Source organism: Nylanderia fulva, unplaced genomic scaffold (genome assembly GCF_048542155.1).
Source record: "Nylanderia fulva isolate GAGA-0341 unplaced genomic scaffold, ASM4854215v1 Scaffold14, whole genome shotgun sequence".
Taxonomy (NCBI): domain Eukaryota; kingdom Metazoa; phylum Arthropoda; class Insecta; order Hymenoptera; family Formicidae; genus Nylanderia; species Nylanderia fulva.
Window position 1 is genome coordinate 3,801,993 of NW_028189622.1, and position 17,863 is coordinate 3,819,855.

A 17,863-nucleotide genomic window follows, 5' to 3' on the forward strand; every position below is an offset into this window, starting at 1 on the left:
GAAATATTTTTTCATTATTTTTCTTGTAAATTTCTAACATAAAGTAAAGCTCCAATTTTGGAAGTAAATGTTTAAGGGAAGATGGGCTACGTACAATTAGTGCCACGTCCATTGAAATCATTTATTAAGAAGTTAAAGAGAATGGATGCTAATTCTAGGCTTCTCTCTAAACCCTCTTTCTTTCTTTTTCTTACAAATATAAATTACATATATAAATATAAATATATAAACAACACGCAACAATATTACCTATTATTTAACAATAAACAATAAATTGAATAAATGATGATTCATTAGAAAGAAAGCATAATTGCGAGGAAGATGCTACTAATTTAATCATGTTTAATAGGAACGATATATTCTTTGCACCGACGCATTCACTCGGGGGGTTAAATGGTTTTCCTTCGCTCCACTGTTCTCGGAAAATTTGCATCAAGGTACAGCAAGATGCTGCGTCAGTGCGCATTAAGGTATATTACGCTATTTGCCCGATATCAGCGTTTCGCGTTAAATGCCATCTCAATAATAAATAGACTTTGTTGAATAAATACGCGTACGAAATTCTCTCTCGCGCAAATCGTCCGAATAAACGATTTACAAGGGGTCAAAAAAAAATGCCGTACCTTCGGTCGATACCAGCCGACTGCGAACGAGGTCGACCTTGTTCCCTACGAGAATGACCGCTCTCGCGGACATGTGATCGCTCCTCCATAAGGACTGGAGAACCTCCTCGGCGGCGCGCACTGACGCTCGATCAGTCGTAGAATAAACGACGCAGTACGCGTGCGGTTCGTACGTCGAGATGCAATTCTCCGGCTGCGAACATTAATCATGACAGAGGGACATTAATATTAATGATTGAGCCTGGGAATTTCTATCTTTCATTTATGAAGCTCCATAATGATCATTTTATATACATCACACGATCGTTTCATATCAGTAATCTTTGAATAAATCTCACGCAAATTGAGTACACTTAACAAAATGACATTTTATTGAAGTAAATATCATATTGATGTTTCTTCAGAATTTTTTTTCCATTGATTCCAAGTATTAATCATGATGGAGACATTAAACATTAATAATAATATATCAAACCTAATATTTCTAATTTGTAAAACTTATTTGTTAAATATAAAAGAAATTTTTAATTTTTCTGATCGTTTTGATTTGAGAATACATATATACGAAATGTGCATCTTTGTAAAAAAATGTAAAACATCCTTCGAAATATTTCAAATATTTTTTCTTTTGAATTTCTTGAAATCCAATGAGAATTCACATTGTATTTTTCATTAATCTTTCTGCTCTATAAATAGATGAAAAAATATTTGTTGTTTCTTTTTAACTCAACGAGACTTTTTGGTTAGATGTATTATAAAGAAGAGCATTTCTCTTATATGGATATTATAAAAGAAAACTTCTATAGAAATATTATAAAAGCAAGCTTGAAAAGTTTGCTATTGTGTTTTGCTACAGGCAGAACTTTTACAAAAGGAATATGTACAGATTCATTGTAACATGTTTATAGTTATGATAAAATATAGGACAAAAATCGAACAGTATTGTGAAAAGTTAAAGTAAAATCTGCTTTGTGTTATCAAATTGTGATCTATAAGATTTCGAAATATTTTTAATATAATTTTGATGTTTTTATTATATTTTGTTAATATCAATTTGCGGTGAGATTAATGTTGATTGATTGAAAGATGAAAATGTTCTTGTAAATTGGTATAATAATAATATATATATAAATTTAATATATATATATATATAGATATATTTTATTGAAATCATTAGACTGTAAAGAGAATTAAAGGGAAGGGATTGAAAAAGGTATATCCATTACACAGATATTGAGTAACTCAAAACCTTGAAGCTTGGCAGATTGGATTTTTGCAATCAGTATATATGAAGATGATATTAATTCTTTGATTCTTGCAATTTTTAAATTTATTTTATTATTAATTTATAATTTATTTTTTTAATTTATTCTTTTTTCGAAAATATTAGTTTTCGCATGTTTCAATTTTCAGAAAAACGATATACTTAATTAGTTGACTCTTAATTAGAATATTGAAAAAAATATATATTTAAAAATAAAAAATATTTTGCACTACCCGAGAAAGCGCGTACTTTATTGATGCGTAAAACACATCATATTTTAATTAAACTCAGACTCGTTAGCACACTATTACAGTGTCAAAAATGAAAGCGAATGATTTAAAAAGCGATGTCTATTTTTTCATTTAAAATTTCCTTCTTTTTTAAAGCGCAATTGAATTTTGCTGGTCATCATTGTCCACTCTAGTGACGTAAAAGTTTCTGGAACGTATAATTGCAATCTCAGCAGTATTGCGACACCCACTCGGAATGTTAAGCTATAAATAATAATCTCCGGGCGATATTTCTCGCTGTATTCTATAATTGATATTCGTAACGAAGTCCGGCCAAAACGAGACCTAGTTTAGAAATGGAAGAAAGGCCAGCTTCAAATTACTGTAAGAGGCATAAATTATATTTCCATGGAGCTTTGCAAAAGTAAAACCGAGAATAATATTCAGACTAAGTTGGAGCGAAAATCCGCACTGCCTAAATCTAGCTTAATAATTTACTAGTATATCTCTTTCTAGCTTAAATATCGGCTTAATGTAAACAGAAGCAAAAAAAGTGGCACATTGATCTAGACTTCTTGCATAAACATACGCGACATTCACTACACATATAATATGTATTCACAATATTTATAAAAACATCTTGAAAAAATAATAGCATATAAAGTATACGTGAGAATATAAAAAAGTATTTCCCAGACACGCGGTGAAAATATAAATAAATCCAATTGCTGTCTCTCTTTTTTTTTTATTAGCAAAAATAGAAGCCCACATATATAATATGTGTTCGACTAAGGAGGTTAATCGGGGTTAGCGCTAAACAACATTAGCGCAGCCAGCTGTTAAAGGTTAAGATCGACGGGCAACGATGGGAGCGGGTTCTGCGATTTTTCGAACGATTATACGAAAGAATCACCTTGAACCGTATCAAAGGCGCGGCGCGCCTCGTGATATCGAATATATCTATACGAGATCGAGCGTTCTTAACGGTCGAACGCGCGGCATGGCTCGGTGCTCGTCAATGACTCGCGGCACGCCTGGTTGAACGAAGGCAGGAGAGAACGCGCTTCGTTACACCCTCAGGTCCTTTTTCTTACCCCTGTACGAGGTACACGCGCAGTCAGCTCGTCACGTGAAAACTCTTACTTGCCCGGTTGCACACAGACCGCAAATCGGACTGTCACGTCGCATTTGGATGCCAGACCATAAGAACTTGGATAACATTGCTCTAAATGGCAGTGCTCGCGCGAGACCCGCGTCGTTAATGTGAAAAGTAATGTCGGTCACGTTAAACGCGACACTGATGCTTTTCAAAAAAGAAACATCTCGGGGCTTTTTAATTCAACTTGCTTTCTTTCATATTAATATTCAACTTCTTTTAATATTCTCGTATATATATATTTTTTTTATTATACATTATTTAAAGAGATATATGACTGTATTTGATCTTCAAATATTACTTTTATTAGGTATCTTACTTTTTTCAAAGTATAGGTATATGCAAAATTAAAATCACATTTTTTATTTACTAATTATATTTTGAAGTTATAAAAAAAAGGACTATATATTAATAGGCGCAGAAAATCAATGGTCGCGCATGTTCATCCCGTTTGTTTTATAAGTTCCTACGCATGCGATGAAAGACGCAATTACTACGATTTGTTGAGGAACTACGCATAAAAGAGACCCTTGGTGCTCTCGTGGACACATTACTCGTTAACGTATTTACGTTGATTAAATAAAGCATGCAGAGGTTCAACTCTGAAACCACAACGTAGGGTCAAGCATTGACCCATTTACGCTTAACTTTGTTGTAAACCTTGCTAACGAATTCACATAAATGCGAAATAAATACGGAATTATTCCAAACTCTCTCCTCTCCTCTATTTCTCGCGTCTTTCTTCTTTCGTTCTTATATTTTTGAATTTATATTCAATATTCCCTTCTAAAAATCGTGCAAGGGCTTCTTCCATGAGAGGCTTTCGTGAAAACTTTTTAATTTTTTCCATTTCTCAATTTCAAGTATTATCCGCGAGTATTTCGTGAAATGAGTTGTATTTTTAATACGTGAAAAATATTTTCAACTTATATATCATTGCTCTTATCTATATGGATTATTTAATTGAAGTAATCTTCTTTAATGAAAATTTTGGAGATTAGATGTGTTTTCTTTCTTCGCAGTTTTTCCGTTTTCAGCATCAATCATTGTAATAACTAGATTGCAAATTAAAATATTGTTAAAATAAAATCCATTTGGAGTTACAGTTGTGTAACAAATTCAATTTATTAAATTTTAAAATTAACTCTGCAACAACGCGCTATATAATATTGTGTAATTATGTATTTCGAGGTATTGTCAAAGTAACCGCACGTTTAATAGCAACTATATATTAATATTGTAAATGTATGTACAATATTATGAATAATGGATGCATAACTGTGAATTGTTACAAACTATTGATAAATTATAGTTTGTACACGACATTATTTCACTAATATATATTCTCATTTTTGGACAATGTATCTCCATAAGTATATTATTAGAGCTTTATTTATGTGTCACAGTTTACGAAATAACAATAATGCAATTTCTAATTAAATCTTTAATGCAAATTGTATAGACTACGCTCCATAATTATCGCTACATCTATTCATCTTCAAATTCTTTGATTAAAATATAAAATTAATATTTTTGATGAAAAATTTTAGAGTACCTTTTCATCTTGCAATTTTAAGTGCCAAACAAAATTAATTGATAAATTAATTTTATTATTGTAAATAAATGTTAGTAAAATTTATTCAAAATTGCATAAAGCTCTAGTTTTATTCTTATATATTATATATATATTATTTCTTTAATTTAAATAGTCAAAATCTATTCATTCCTTATTGCTTATTGTACAAGGATTATCGATTGTTCGACTCATTCTTGTCAAGGTAAAAGTTTTCGCGAATTGATTGAACAATACATTAATAAAAATTGCCTTGACATATGTAGAACATCAGTATTACGCCGTAATTTAAAATTATACAGCAGCTTCACGCGAATATGAAGTTGAACTATATAAAATCACGCATATTTTTAAGGAATATAGAAATATAAAAATTTGAAAAAATTCATTTTATTAATCAAGAAAATATATTCTTCTGTCGAAAATTTAACGCAATCTTAACATTCTCAATAGGAACTAAAATTCTTCTTAAAAAAAAAAAAAAAAAAAAAAAAAAAAAGAATTGGCAGCCGTGTTAGAAATTGCAATCGCGGCGAGCTTATCTCTACGTAATAAATACGCATTAACTTAATAGCCCTGCCTAATACAATCCCCGGACTTATCAACGGAAATCAGGATCTCGGCCTCGCGGCTTAACGTGATTAGCGATCAGCCTTGACTTTCGGTAATACCAAAAATAACAGCGGCGCGCAAGTCGTACCCGGGTGTACGGCCTTCGATAACCGGAATTCGAGAAATTCGGAACTCCGCGCTCGATCAACCACCTACAAGCAGTGCAGCCCCATAGTTTGCTGTTGCAATCGTCGATCGCGTTTCGCGGACGCACGCGAGATCGGTCGCGATCGCGCAATATATGTTTGCCGCGAACGGCTGCGAACGTACGTTTTAATTAAAGGGTAAATTCGATTGAAATTGTCTGGCGAAGCGTGGCGGCGGTTCCACCCTCCTCCCTCCTTCTCCAACCCTCCTCATTCATACCCTTCCGTAATGTAGACCTCCGTGTATGTACATCTCCCCACGTTGATGCCGTCGCGGTAGCTCGCCCCTGCCATGGAAAATGGATTTTAATTTAATTCGCGTACAAAAGCACACACTCGCGTACCCATCCCGCTGCACAAGCCTCTCCCTTTCAACCCTCCTCTGCCCCCGGTGTTAACTCGATTACGTCGTCCTTGTCGTCGTGAGAGTACTCCGTCGAAGGTTCAAGGCGCGCGCTCGGTTCCCCTGTTCTCTATTTGTTCGACGAAAATGAGAGGAGACGGACCGGCTGGCGAGAAATCGCAAGTTTGCGGCAGAAATGATTAGTCCAGGGACATGGAAAATTAGCGACGTACTACATATCGTGCGTATCAGTGATCAATTGCCTGAGGAAAATTCTGTTGAAGACCCGTTTTATCATTCTGTTGCTTGTCAGCCGTGTCTGTGTGGGTCTTTATATGTAGGATGTCTCTTGGGTACACCTTTTTATCTCCCTTTCTTTTCGTATTTAGCATATCAAATTTATTGAAATTTTTATCGAATGCAAATTCATATTTTACAAGATATATTTTTATTATATATATATATATATAATAAAAATATATCTTGTAAAATATGAATTTGCATTCGATAAAAATTTCAATATATATATATATATATTAAATACAATCCCCATATATATATATATAATATATATATAATATATATATATATATATATATATATATATATATATATATTAAAATGAATGATTTATCATTAGCGCAACACGCAATATTAATTTAAATAATAGTGTGATGTTTATCTCACGGAAATTCGTCAAAAATTACGCATACACACAATCTGCGCCTGATAATCACAATGTGTGATAATTTGATAACTGATTTTGACAGCGCTATTAACTCACCGTCATCTCGGCGCAGGAATGATCGATAAAAGTCAATTCCGATTCCTCACCGGCCAACAGCACGCTGACAGTCTTTTCACCAGACTCGTCGTCTGTAATGAATAAAAATTATCAAAAATGTAATTAGATTTTTAAATATACAAATTCTGAAATAATGTCATAAAGAAGTAAAATTTGCTCATTAAATTAAAAAATATAGTAACTAAATAATTATTATATTAATAATAAAGCTTGATATAAATTTCTCATTAAATTATAAAAAGTAATAGCTAATGAGTTAATAAATAAAATTGGAACGTCAAACTAATTTTATAAAAATATGAATGCCTCGGAATGAATAATCCATTCTTTGTGAAATGCTCTCACTTCATTTTTAATTCATTCATTTCAAATACTAAAAATATGCAGATATTTATGAAATACAAATCAAATCGAATTCAAAAGTTTTCTTATCTATTTCGGGACAAACTTAATTATCTGATGAAGTCGAATAATTTCTAAAAGTTCTAACGAGAACATTACATTACTTGACATTATCTGCGACAGCTTTAATTATTGTAAATTATACAAATGCGAGAATTTATTTCGCAAAATTTATTTATTTAAAAAAAATACATAAACATTTATTTCATTTATTTATTGTAAAGAGAGTTTTCGTGCATAAACCTTTGAATGATCCGAGATAATCGAGTATCTGCAATTCAAATCGGATTTGATACCGCGTATATATACGGATCAAATATGCCCGGGGACGCGGAAATATCTCACGCACACGCATGATTTTTCCGTGTCCGTATGGATAAAAAAAAATTGCATCCCACTTTATATACAGCATATGCCCCGCTTGTTTGCGTTCCGATTGATTATGATTTTGACGGAGAGATCGCGTGTCGGCGTTTTCGATCGATCGTGCATATCGCGACCCTGGGAATTTGACGGGGCGTAAAATACGCGGACTCACCGATCGAAGTGTCATAGGCGTGCAGGTACTCGGAAGTCATAAATTGAGACACCAGCGAGCTCTTGCCGACGGCGGGGGCTCCCAGCATAAGGACGCGATAGGGTGCCGGTCCTTGGGACGCGCTGCTCTCCCTCGAACTCGCCAACGAACCCGCCGCCGAATTCCTTGCCGATCCCGGGTACGAGGCGGTCAGGTGTTCCGTGCTGCGCCGAATAGAAGAAAGGCTAGGCGCGTATCGAGATTAGCATGGGACATGGCTGTATCGTCGATTTCAATATTAATCAATGTGACAAAGGGGTCAATTCTCGCTGGAAATTTTCGGAAAATCAAGTTTCTCTTGTGTATGTTTTTTTTGTCGATTTTTCGAGCGACAATTTTGAAAAAAATTTACATAGGTAATTTAACCGTGTTAGAAAAAAATGTAGATGCTTGTTACGCATATTTAACCTGGGAATACTACAACTTTTGATAATTACATTAATGTTATAACTGCATAAAAATACACACTGTGTTCTACAGGAAAATTTAAAAGTGTGCATCTTTTATATCTTTTTTATTCGTTGCATATGTCCATGTAAATATAAATGCATACACTTTATAGAAAATATAATTTTGTGGATGCTTTTTCTGCTCGTTACAGTATTTTATATTTAAAAAAATTATAATACTTATCGTTAATAAAGAAACTACTTGAGTAGGCTCATTTTAAGAAAAAATTGCAGTAAAGAGTGATTTGCATTATAATGGAAATATAATTTGTTTGATGTAGTAAATACTTCTTTAAATATTCATTATTTCAAAATGGATTAAAATTTTTCTTACATTTATTATTCAATTTTTCACATTCTTTATCATATTTGAAACTAGATGAAAGATCTGTGTATTAAGATATAAAGTAAAATAATATAGGAGACAGAATTTCTACTTGACTGCGTAACATTATCAAATTGTCTTTCCTAAGAAAACTTTTATGACAGACGAGAAAATATGAATACTTCTGGAAACTATTTTATGATGCAAATAATAGAATGAAGAGAAAAACTGTCTTTTTGAGGCAAATAATCTGTAGAAAATTCTTGCATGTATTTTACATATTTGTTTTGAACACAAAATGCTTCGTCTTTCTATTTTTATCTTTCTTTTCTCTTATATGCTTGTATGCGTGTTTTTGTTTTAAATAAATAAGTATTTTTTGAGAAGTGCAACGTCCATTTGAGACTTAGAATTTATCTATTTCAATAGATAATACTGCTTTATCATTTATATGGTATGAATATTTAATAATAAAACTCAATTTTGTCTCACTACACCCTTATACATAACAAAAAATAAACAATAAAAAACGCTATATATGATTGTATAAAACGTCTTGTAAGATTTTGCGTCAAACTTCGAGGACATATTCTCGAGGATATAAGATGATTTTATCTGAGCGGAAATTTCCTCGGTGTGTGCCTCTTTTTGGTACAGCAATTTCGAAATTTTCAACATCAAATATTTTAAGCAACGGAATCTCAAATCAAGATTCCGCTAAACTCGACTTAAAATTAATTCAGAAATAGGATTTTGCAGCTCGAGGGCTTAATTTACTAAACCCTTTTAGCTTTTAATGTTAAACACATCCATAATTACGGTCCTTGGTTTAAATTTTCGCAGAGGAAAGGTCAACTCTGATTTTGCCACGGAATATACTTCTGCAATTAATCTTTAGGAAAGGTTTTGGCATATTTATACAATATATTGCAAGTATAAACTTTAGAAAATATTCCGTATATATTATATCGCGTTTTATTTTTTGTTTTATATATCGATATCAAACTCAATATGGTCGAGTTGCATCTCGAGAGATAGAAAAAATCGTAACAGGTTTATTCAATTACGCGTGAATATTCAACGTTTCGCACTTCTGCAGAATCTGAGTAATAAAGATCAGTATTCACGATGACTAGTTACCTGAGTCATAAATATTTTGCACATTAATTTATTCCGATATTATATGCGCTGTTTATACTTGTATATTTAATATGTTATATATTATATATTATATTATAAATATTATTATATTATTTTAAAGCAAATCTTGTTGGAATCATACAAATCAAAAGTGTTTCATATAACAAAATTATCTTTTTAAACGAATTATTAATAATTATTATCAATTGCATTATTAAATTGCAAATATTACCTGCAAAATGCACAATAAATTTTCCCACAAAGATCAAATTTAATATTTAATTATTTTACAGTATTCTAATTTTACTAAACATATTGCGTGAAAATTATCTAACAGAAATACAGTATTTCAAATATAAAAATGCAAGTTGCAGCGCATAATATTTCATGTAGAAAAAATATAAAATATTATTTTGAAATATATAAAACGCAGATACGTTTGAGAAAACGAGAGAGATACGAAATAATATATAATGTTTACATCAACTGCATAGCAGCTTATTCGAAATGCTATCTATCCAGTCTCTCGATATTTTCGCGTAATGTTCAAGGACCACGCTCTAAGGTCCAACGCGCGTGTCTACGTCACTTCAACGCCACACGTAAACTCACGCGTTCGATCTAGAGCGAACGGCCCGGTCCGCTGCGACAAGAAGAGGGTGAACCGGAGATAGAGGCCGGAGATATTCTACGGCGCGCTCCTTCCGAGCGCGAAGCGGACGAAGTAGTACAATCGTAGATATTGCCGGCCGGCCGACCGACCGTAAAGTAATAACTAGAACTGTCGATATCTCGCTACAGCTATCGACACTCCGTTAACAAAAATACTTTCTTGTCAATTTTTTATTGAAATTCCTACGCTAAGAGAATTTCCTTTTAAAATTCTTAGCCTGAAAATCATGGTAATCGTGCGACAATATATAGCATATTGAAAGAATTTTATGAGAATTTCTCTCTGATTAATATTTTCCACAATAAAAAATATTAATATATACATAGTAAAATTAATCGAACATATTTTATTTATTTTATTGTGGTAAATATTAATATTTTTATTGTGGTAAATATTAAAGAAATTCTGATAAAATTCTTCAAAGTAAATTCTATAAGAGAAAATTCGATATATATATTGCGTAAATATAAAGAAAATAAGTTCGCGACAGTAAAGAATATTATTTCTTAGAAAGCGTGATAAGAGACTCTAAGAAGTTGATTTTATTAACGACTAATTTATATCACTACTTAATAATGAGTGATTAAATATAGAATTCGATTTCTATATTTTATTTAAATAGGTGGAATACACGCAAAACACGTGTATATAGCACCCATTGAAAAATCGTAGATTTGTAATATTTAAAAATTCGTATAATATAAAAATATTCCCGTTCGAGGGATCTATCTCGCTTTAATTGCCTTAATAACACTCACCTGGAATTGCTAGACGCGACGCTGTTATTCGAACGTGATCTGCGACTCTTGAGGGAATCGCCCCGATTCACCACTCCTTTGCCCGTGATACTGAAATGCCGCAATCTGTAGTATTCCTCCTCCACGCCGGTATTAGGCATACTCGCCACTCGCGATCTCTGTTGCGGAAGACACAGATAATTCGGCCGACCGGAAGAACGACTGCCGGGAGCTTTCACTGACTGCGACCGGCTATGATGGGGACTTCCATATCTGTGACAGAGGAAAATATCTTGTTACTATATACATATGTACCGTCCGAATATATTGAATATACACGGGATGGTTCACAGAAGGAAAAATCAATATTTTACGGTGTTGATAACATTTATGAAGTGTCTTCAAAGTTAGACATATTTCTATATAATTCTTTAAAAATTTAATGAATATGGATGTAATATAAATCAACGAAGAACATCCATTAAGGTTAAAGGGATGGAATTTTAGAGAACTCTTTAGAATTCTTAAGAAGCGTGCGCTTTTTTATTATTAAAAAATCGAAATCTCTTTTTTAAATGTCAGATAATTTTTTTATTGTCTATATATACGATGCTTACACATTTTTTAATTTTAATCAGCACAATCTTGAACTACCTATAATTGAACACATGTTTGTCAAATATATTTTTTATTTGTAGTGCTTGATATTTTTCCGAAGTATAGATTTTTCCTTCTGGGACATTCCTGTATAAGTCTGTAAATATTGAATATCCCTCGGTTAAAACTTCTGACAAGATTTCAGAGGAAACTTTTCCTTTTACCGCGATCGAGAACACATCAAATTATTTTAAAATACATGAAAGAAATGATATTTTTATTAGGCTCATCTATTATACATAACTACTGATTCATATTTATTAGATTTATTGCATCAAATACATGAAATGCTGTTTAATATTTTTTTAAATATCTCAAAACGTCTTGTTACAATGATTTTTTAATATAGCATTAATTACACGTTATCGAAAAAATATTTAATTTTGAAAAAATTTCATATTATCAGCAAGATTTATCAAGAAATTATGCAACGAAATATCCAAAATAAATAAGTCAAAAATTGACAGTGAATCGATGTTATATTTTGTTCAGAAAACACACACTGTTAGTTTCCTCTTAAACAAAACATCCGCACCAAGAGATACATTATTAATCATATTAGGAACTTTAAAGTAGACCGGCTATATTTCACCAAACGTCATCCATTAGTTACATACATTCCCTTGGACATTCAAATTTTTATGAGACCTATATCATCGAGATCGACCGATGTCGTTTTCCGGTGAATGCCGCACAGTAGGAAAATTTGTGAATTTAAATTATTAAAACAACTGAAAAAAGATGTAAAAATAACACAATGTCCATCTATTTTTAACGTTACACAATAAATATGTTTCGTTTTATTAGCGCGACGAGATTTATTTGTTAAAATTTACAGAAAAAAATGTTGATTTTTTATTTTACAATATAAATTAATTTTGTGTTAAAATATTAACATAATATTTGCATCTCCATTCAACAACATATCTATATTATGTTAAATAAACACAAAAATCTCTTTGTGAAACAATTTGGGACGTGTATGAGATATCTGTTAAACACAGAAATTATCATTCGCTCACCTCATCTCGAAGTCGTGTATCTCCTGTAGGGTGAGAGTGTTGGCGACGTCCAGCAACTGCCGCATATTTTCCTCGCGTCGTCTGGCGTCCGCGTCCGGGTGCAGCAAAATCGTCGCCGCGGGCGCGTCCAGCGATAAGGACGGCTGTTGCACGACGATCGTCGCCTGAGTCGATCGCTTTCCGGCACCGCCGGCGCTTCCGCCTTTCGGGTATATAAAAAATTCACCATCTATTAGCCATACCGTCCGGGCTGGGTGATCATCGCGGGTCACGAGGACGGAGAAGAGAAGAAGGTTTCCAGCCTCTTGGTCTCCGTTCTCGTTTCACCCTCGCGCGGCACGGAACGCGTTTTTCGGGGTTCCTTATAGGCCTTTAGGGACTCTCGCCCTTCTTGGTCCTCGGTTGCGTTTACGCCAGATATGCGTGCCTGACGGTTTTCGTATTCGCTATTGTATCCCGACGGAATCGCCGTCCCTCACTGAATATTATCGCTGATGGGACTTCGTTTTCGTTCCAACAACGGAATCTCGATAAGACTGACGTCAATTACAGCGGAAGAAGTTCCAACGGTATATTTGCACGACGAGCAGGCTGGGTCGGAGATCATTATTTCCCGGGGAAATTTTCCATAATTATAATTGTGTATGTGTATAAAGAATAAGAAGGATATTTTATATAACTTCTGTCGCGATAAAAATTCAATTTCATTTAAAATGGTTTCTTTTCTGTTTGTTATTTATTTTACCGTATTTCTTCATTTTCTAATCTTATCTAGTTCACGTTATTTATTTGACACATACATAATATATATATATATATATATATATATATATATATATATATAAAGTATATAAAATATGTCAAATCGATCGCTGCAGCTTCCATCTATACCAAGTTTTTTATCAAAGTGTAAAGAATTAATATTCCCTAAAAAAAAGCATGCCGAAATATATAAATAATTTCCCAAATATAAACGATTGAAGATGAAAGAGTTTGAAAAAGACGTAAAAATGAAGTTTGTTCGGTCATTGATTTTTTGACAAGAAATATTAATTTGCGGCTCACTTGAAAAAAAAATTTAATATCGGAACTTGGTATAATTTAAAAGTAATACGTGGAACTCAATTCTTTGACGAGTTTGAAATCAAGTTTAAACTTGGTTGCTCAGCTCTGTACCGTATTTTAGCATATATAATAAGCATCCAATTAAGTTTTCGTTAAAGAAAGCCAATTTGTTTTCAGAATCTAATATTACGTAATTTTCTTTTAAAAGTGCAAGAGATGAACATCTTCACAACAATTAATCTTTATTAATATTATTATTAATTTCTTTCTTTAGAATAAAACGTTCGATTATAAATAAAACATGTCATTCGAAATGATAAATACTGGAATGTGAAAAGATTCATCGACGATCGATTCGTGCTTTGAGCAATTTTTGCAATTACATTTCGGGATGAAATGAAATTTGAGATCACAATCCTAATATAATGATAATGATCGCAGCATGATCCCCCTATACAGACCATAGTTGTGGCTCATAAAGTTCTTTTCATCCGAGATTGTTCTCGGTGTGGTAATTTCTAACCCAGCCTGCAGGTCGACAGGGATCTTTAAGACGAGCAAACTCCTCGTTTAAACAAAAGTTCTGCAATCTGCGAACTCGCGCGATTGCAATTACCGAGATTCCATCCGGCAGACCGACGGACGGAATAATAACGAGGATTGTGGGTAGCGAGGACGGCGATCCCACGGATATCATAGCGTGTATGTGTGTATATTGTGTATTTGTATACACTAGTGAATAGAAACAAACAGGTAACGACAAAGCGTGATTCGATAGCAGGAGTCTATGCAAGCGGCATTCCCAAGTTTTCTCTTTCGCGCTGTGTTAAATCATGACGTAGTAGCCGAAGCAAAGCCGATCGCATTGCAAAGATCGATATCGCGTACACTGGATTAAAACCGGTTTAATTCTCACTAACTTTTTAGACTTCGATGCTACAGACACGTGGAATGATTGCATCTTGCGTGCTCGATTCGTATGATTCTGATCGGACGAAATGAAATTAAGATTAATTCTCTTGAGCTTTTTTGTCTTCTTTCTAGATTTAATTAAGTAATTGAATAAAGATATTCTAAAAATAATATATATTTTGATTAAAATCTAAAAAAAGATATATTTAAATACATCATTGTTAAATATCTAAAATACTCTTTCAATATGCATACGGTTGAATATAAAATAATTTAATTTCTGAAATAAATTATGTAGCAATTTTATTTTATGTACATATTAAATGCGTTTTAAATTAAAGCCAAACTCGTGAAAATTGATCCTAATTGCATTTAGTACGATTAGAATCTTTTGTATTGAGAATGATATATATGTGTTTTTCTATATCGTAAGCATTTTTCTATATCTATAACGTTAAAAACTAAATTCTCAACTAAATTATATACTGATTCGATCAACATCGTAACAACATTTACTTTATCATCGATGAATCTACATCTATTTATTTATCTATTTGTAATACCAAATTTCACATTTTGTGATACACACAGAGGAAAGCAGAGAATATGGAAGAGGTAGAAATTTTAGATGCCAAAAGATGCCGAGAGAGATTCGATTTTTTATTTATTTCATAAAATATATCAATTTTAAGTAATAATTTTGATAGTGCGATACAATTTATGAATATATCATTAGAGATGCGTAAAGTTTAAGACATCAATATAATAAATTCTAAAAAAATACGCGTTTATTTTTATGAGTTAACGGCGTTAATGAATAATAAAAATTTCATGTTCCTATCTCCTCCTTCATGGCCCGTTCCCATAGATATTAAATCAAATTAATGGACTTTTAATTAATTCTTTCCTTTTGTTTTTCGACAAAAAAAAAATTATTTAAATCTCCTTCAATTGTAACATGTATGCGAACGGTCCTATATGATGGCGACAAAAACCACACTAAAGTCACATACTAAAAAGATCGATGTGTTTTGCACACGCAACGGATTTTTAATTAGCGATCAATGCAACACGGCGACGTTATTTTCCTCGGCTACGGCATCATATCGATTGCCATCGCGGAATTCGCGGGACAACGAGTGGCGACATTAAGAACATAAGGAGACTGAGTCTCGGGAAAGGAGTCTTGTCAAGGACGTAATGTCGTGTTTTCTTTTCTCCTCTAGCCGATAAAAAACCTCGTCGCCGCTCGTTGTCGTTGATATCCGCGCGAAAGAGACGCAAGCGTGATCGACAACGCGGGAAGAGGACAGAGACGCAGCGAAAAACAAGAGATGGTGAACAAAGGAGAAGAAGCCCAAGCGCATTCGCAAATATAGTCGCATATGTGTGTTTACCGTACTGTATCCACTTATATGACACACCATGAAGAAGGGCAGCCGCCGAAAGGGCGGAGGATCCTCCGAATCCCAGTGTTCTCACACATTCACACACATCATCATCATCATCGTCATCGTCGTTGTTATCGTTATCGTTATCGTTAACGTCGTCGCTGTCGTTGTTGTTGTTGTTGTTGCACAAGTCTTATGCGCTTTCGACGGCCGCCCTTATGTGGATACGGAAATGACTATATCGTCTATTCGCCGGACTATGTAATACCTATTGCGCAAAACGGGAAAAAGAGCCTGACCCATGAATGAATGGCTGAAACGAGTGGATGAGATTCTGAAAGAAAAGAACATCAATTCATTTCCTTAGAGCTATCGTCCATTTCTCTCTCGTCTCCTCTCGTTTCCTCTCCCTCATGCACATATATACATACATACACGCATATACACACACACGCACATCGCGTATACATCACATACGTCTACATATACACGCGCACGAGATTGACTTACACCGATATCGATTGACGCCCTAACTCTGATTAGTCGAATCTTTTTATCTCTCCCATTCGTGTATGAGGCCTTTGAAGTTTCTCAAAGTTAACACCAAAGCGTAGGGTAAAATAAATCATTTACAGATAAATGAGACAATTACAATGATGATAAGGTACATAGTTATATAGCACATTTTAATAATTTAATAATTTTAATTTTATTATTATAGTTATTTAATTTTAAAATGAATAATATAAAAAAAGAATTTTGTGTTACTTAGTTAGTAATTTTCCAGAGTCTTCTTGTACTGTAGATAAGACTATGAGTATATCATAGGCTATAATACTTCCATTCTCGTAATCTAAAGACAGCGTGAATCGCTAACTGGAATTATATAACACTTTAAAGAACTCCGACTGCGGAGTCACTCGATAGCCTTGGTTGAATAACTCTGGTTAGCGATCGACAGTCTCGGCTAAGTAACGTACAACTAAAGAAATAAAATCAGCGATTCACGGTCAATGTTAACCGAGGTTGCCGGTTTTCCCGCCTTTCAATTTTAATGATAGCCACGAACGAGCGATCGTTTTCCATTAGCCAGGATCTAGGGTTCATCAAGTAAATTACCATGGATATGATGAATTAAGGCAAACGAGACCGGAATGAGAAAAAGGGAGAGTGAGACAGAGAGCGAGTGAGAGAAAGAGAGGAACACTCGCGAGATTCGAGGGAGGAAAAAGTCGAGAGGGAGTGAAAAATCTCCGGTTTTTTTATCATCGACGAGAGGGATCGCGACGGGTGGTTCATCGTCGTCGTTGTGGTTTCTTAAGCAAAACGAGAAACTATAGAAACGTTACAAGGGGATGTTAGATCTAGAGACTCACCCGCTGATCGTCCTCGCGATTTCGTGCTCCCGCTACTCTGGATGTTGCAGCCCTGAGTGTTGCACGGCTGAGTCGCGCCTATGAGCGATATATCGAGAGGATTGGTCGTGACGTTGATGTTGGGCCTCTTCAGGCTCCGTTTATGCTCGGCGATGCCCTTCGTCTCGAGCGCGTTCGCCTGAATCGAGTTGACCTTCCCACCTGGCCGTATAATTGATCTGATACGCCACCCTGGCGTTCTGCTTCTCCTGGGCGGTCACCAAGTTCCGAATCGAGGAGCGCGTGTCGATCGAATCGGGTTGGCCCGCGTCCACGGAGCCTCTTACGGGAGTGCTGAGCGGAAAATTGGATTATAGAGTACGAATAATCTTGCGGCCACAGTATA

The 17,863-nt window shown here is 34.1% G+C and overlaps 1 protein-coding gene across 1 annotated transcript in view; it reads right to left on the reverse strand.

The window, feature by feature from the left end:
- Positions 1–17,863, reverse strand: part of LOC114929175 (uncharacterized) — a 37,691-nt gene that overhangs the window by 15,440 nt on the left and 4,388 nt on the right. The window contains 8 exon segments of the mRNA XM_085480195.1: positions 624–816; positions 6,732–6,823; positions 7,693–7,916; positions 11,077–11,328; positions 12,735–12,936; positions 16,371–16,436; positions 17,479–17,680; positions 17,682–17,811. Coding sequence (XP_085336321.1) covers positions 624–816; positions 6,732–6,823; positions 7,693–7,916; positions 11,077–11,328; positions 12,735–12,936; positions 16,371–16,436; positions 17,479–17,680; positions 17,682–17,811 — 1,361 coding nt within the window.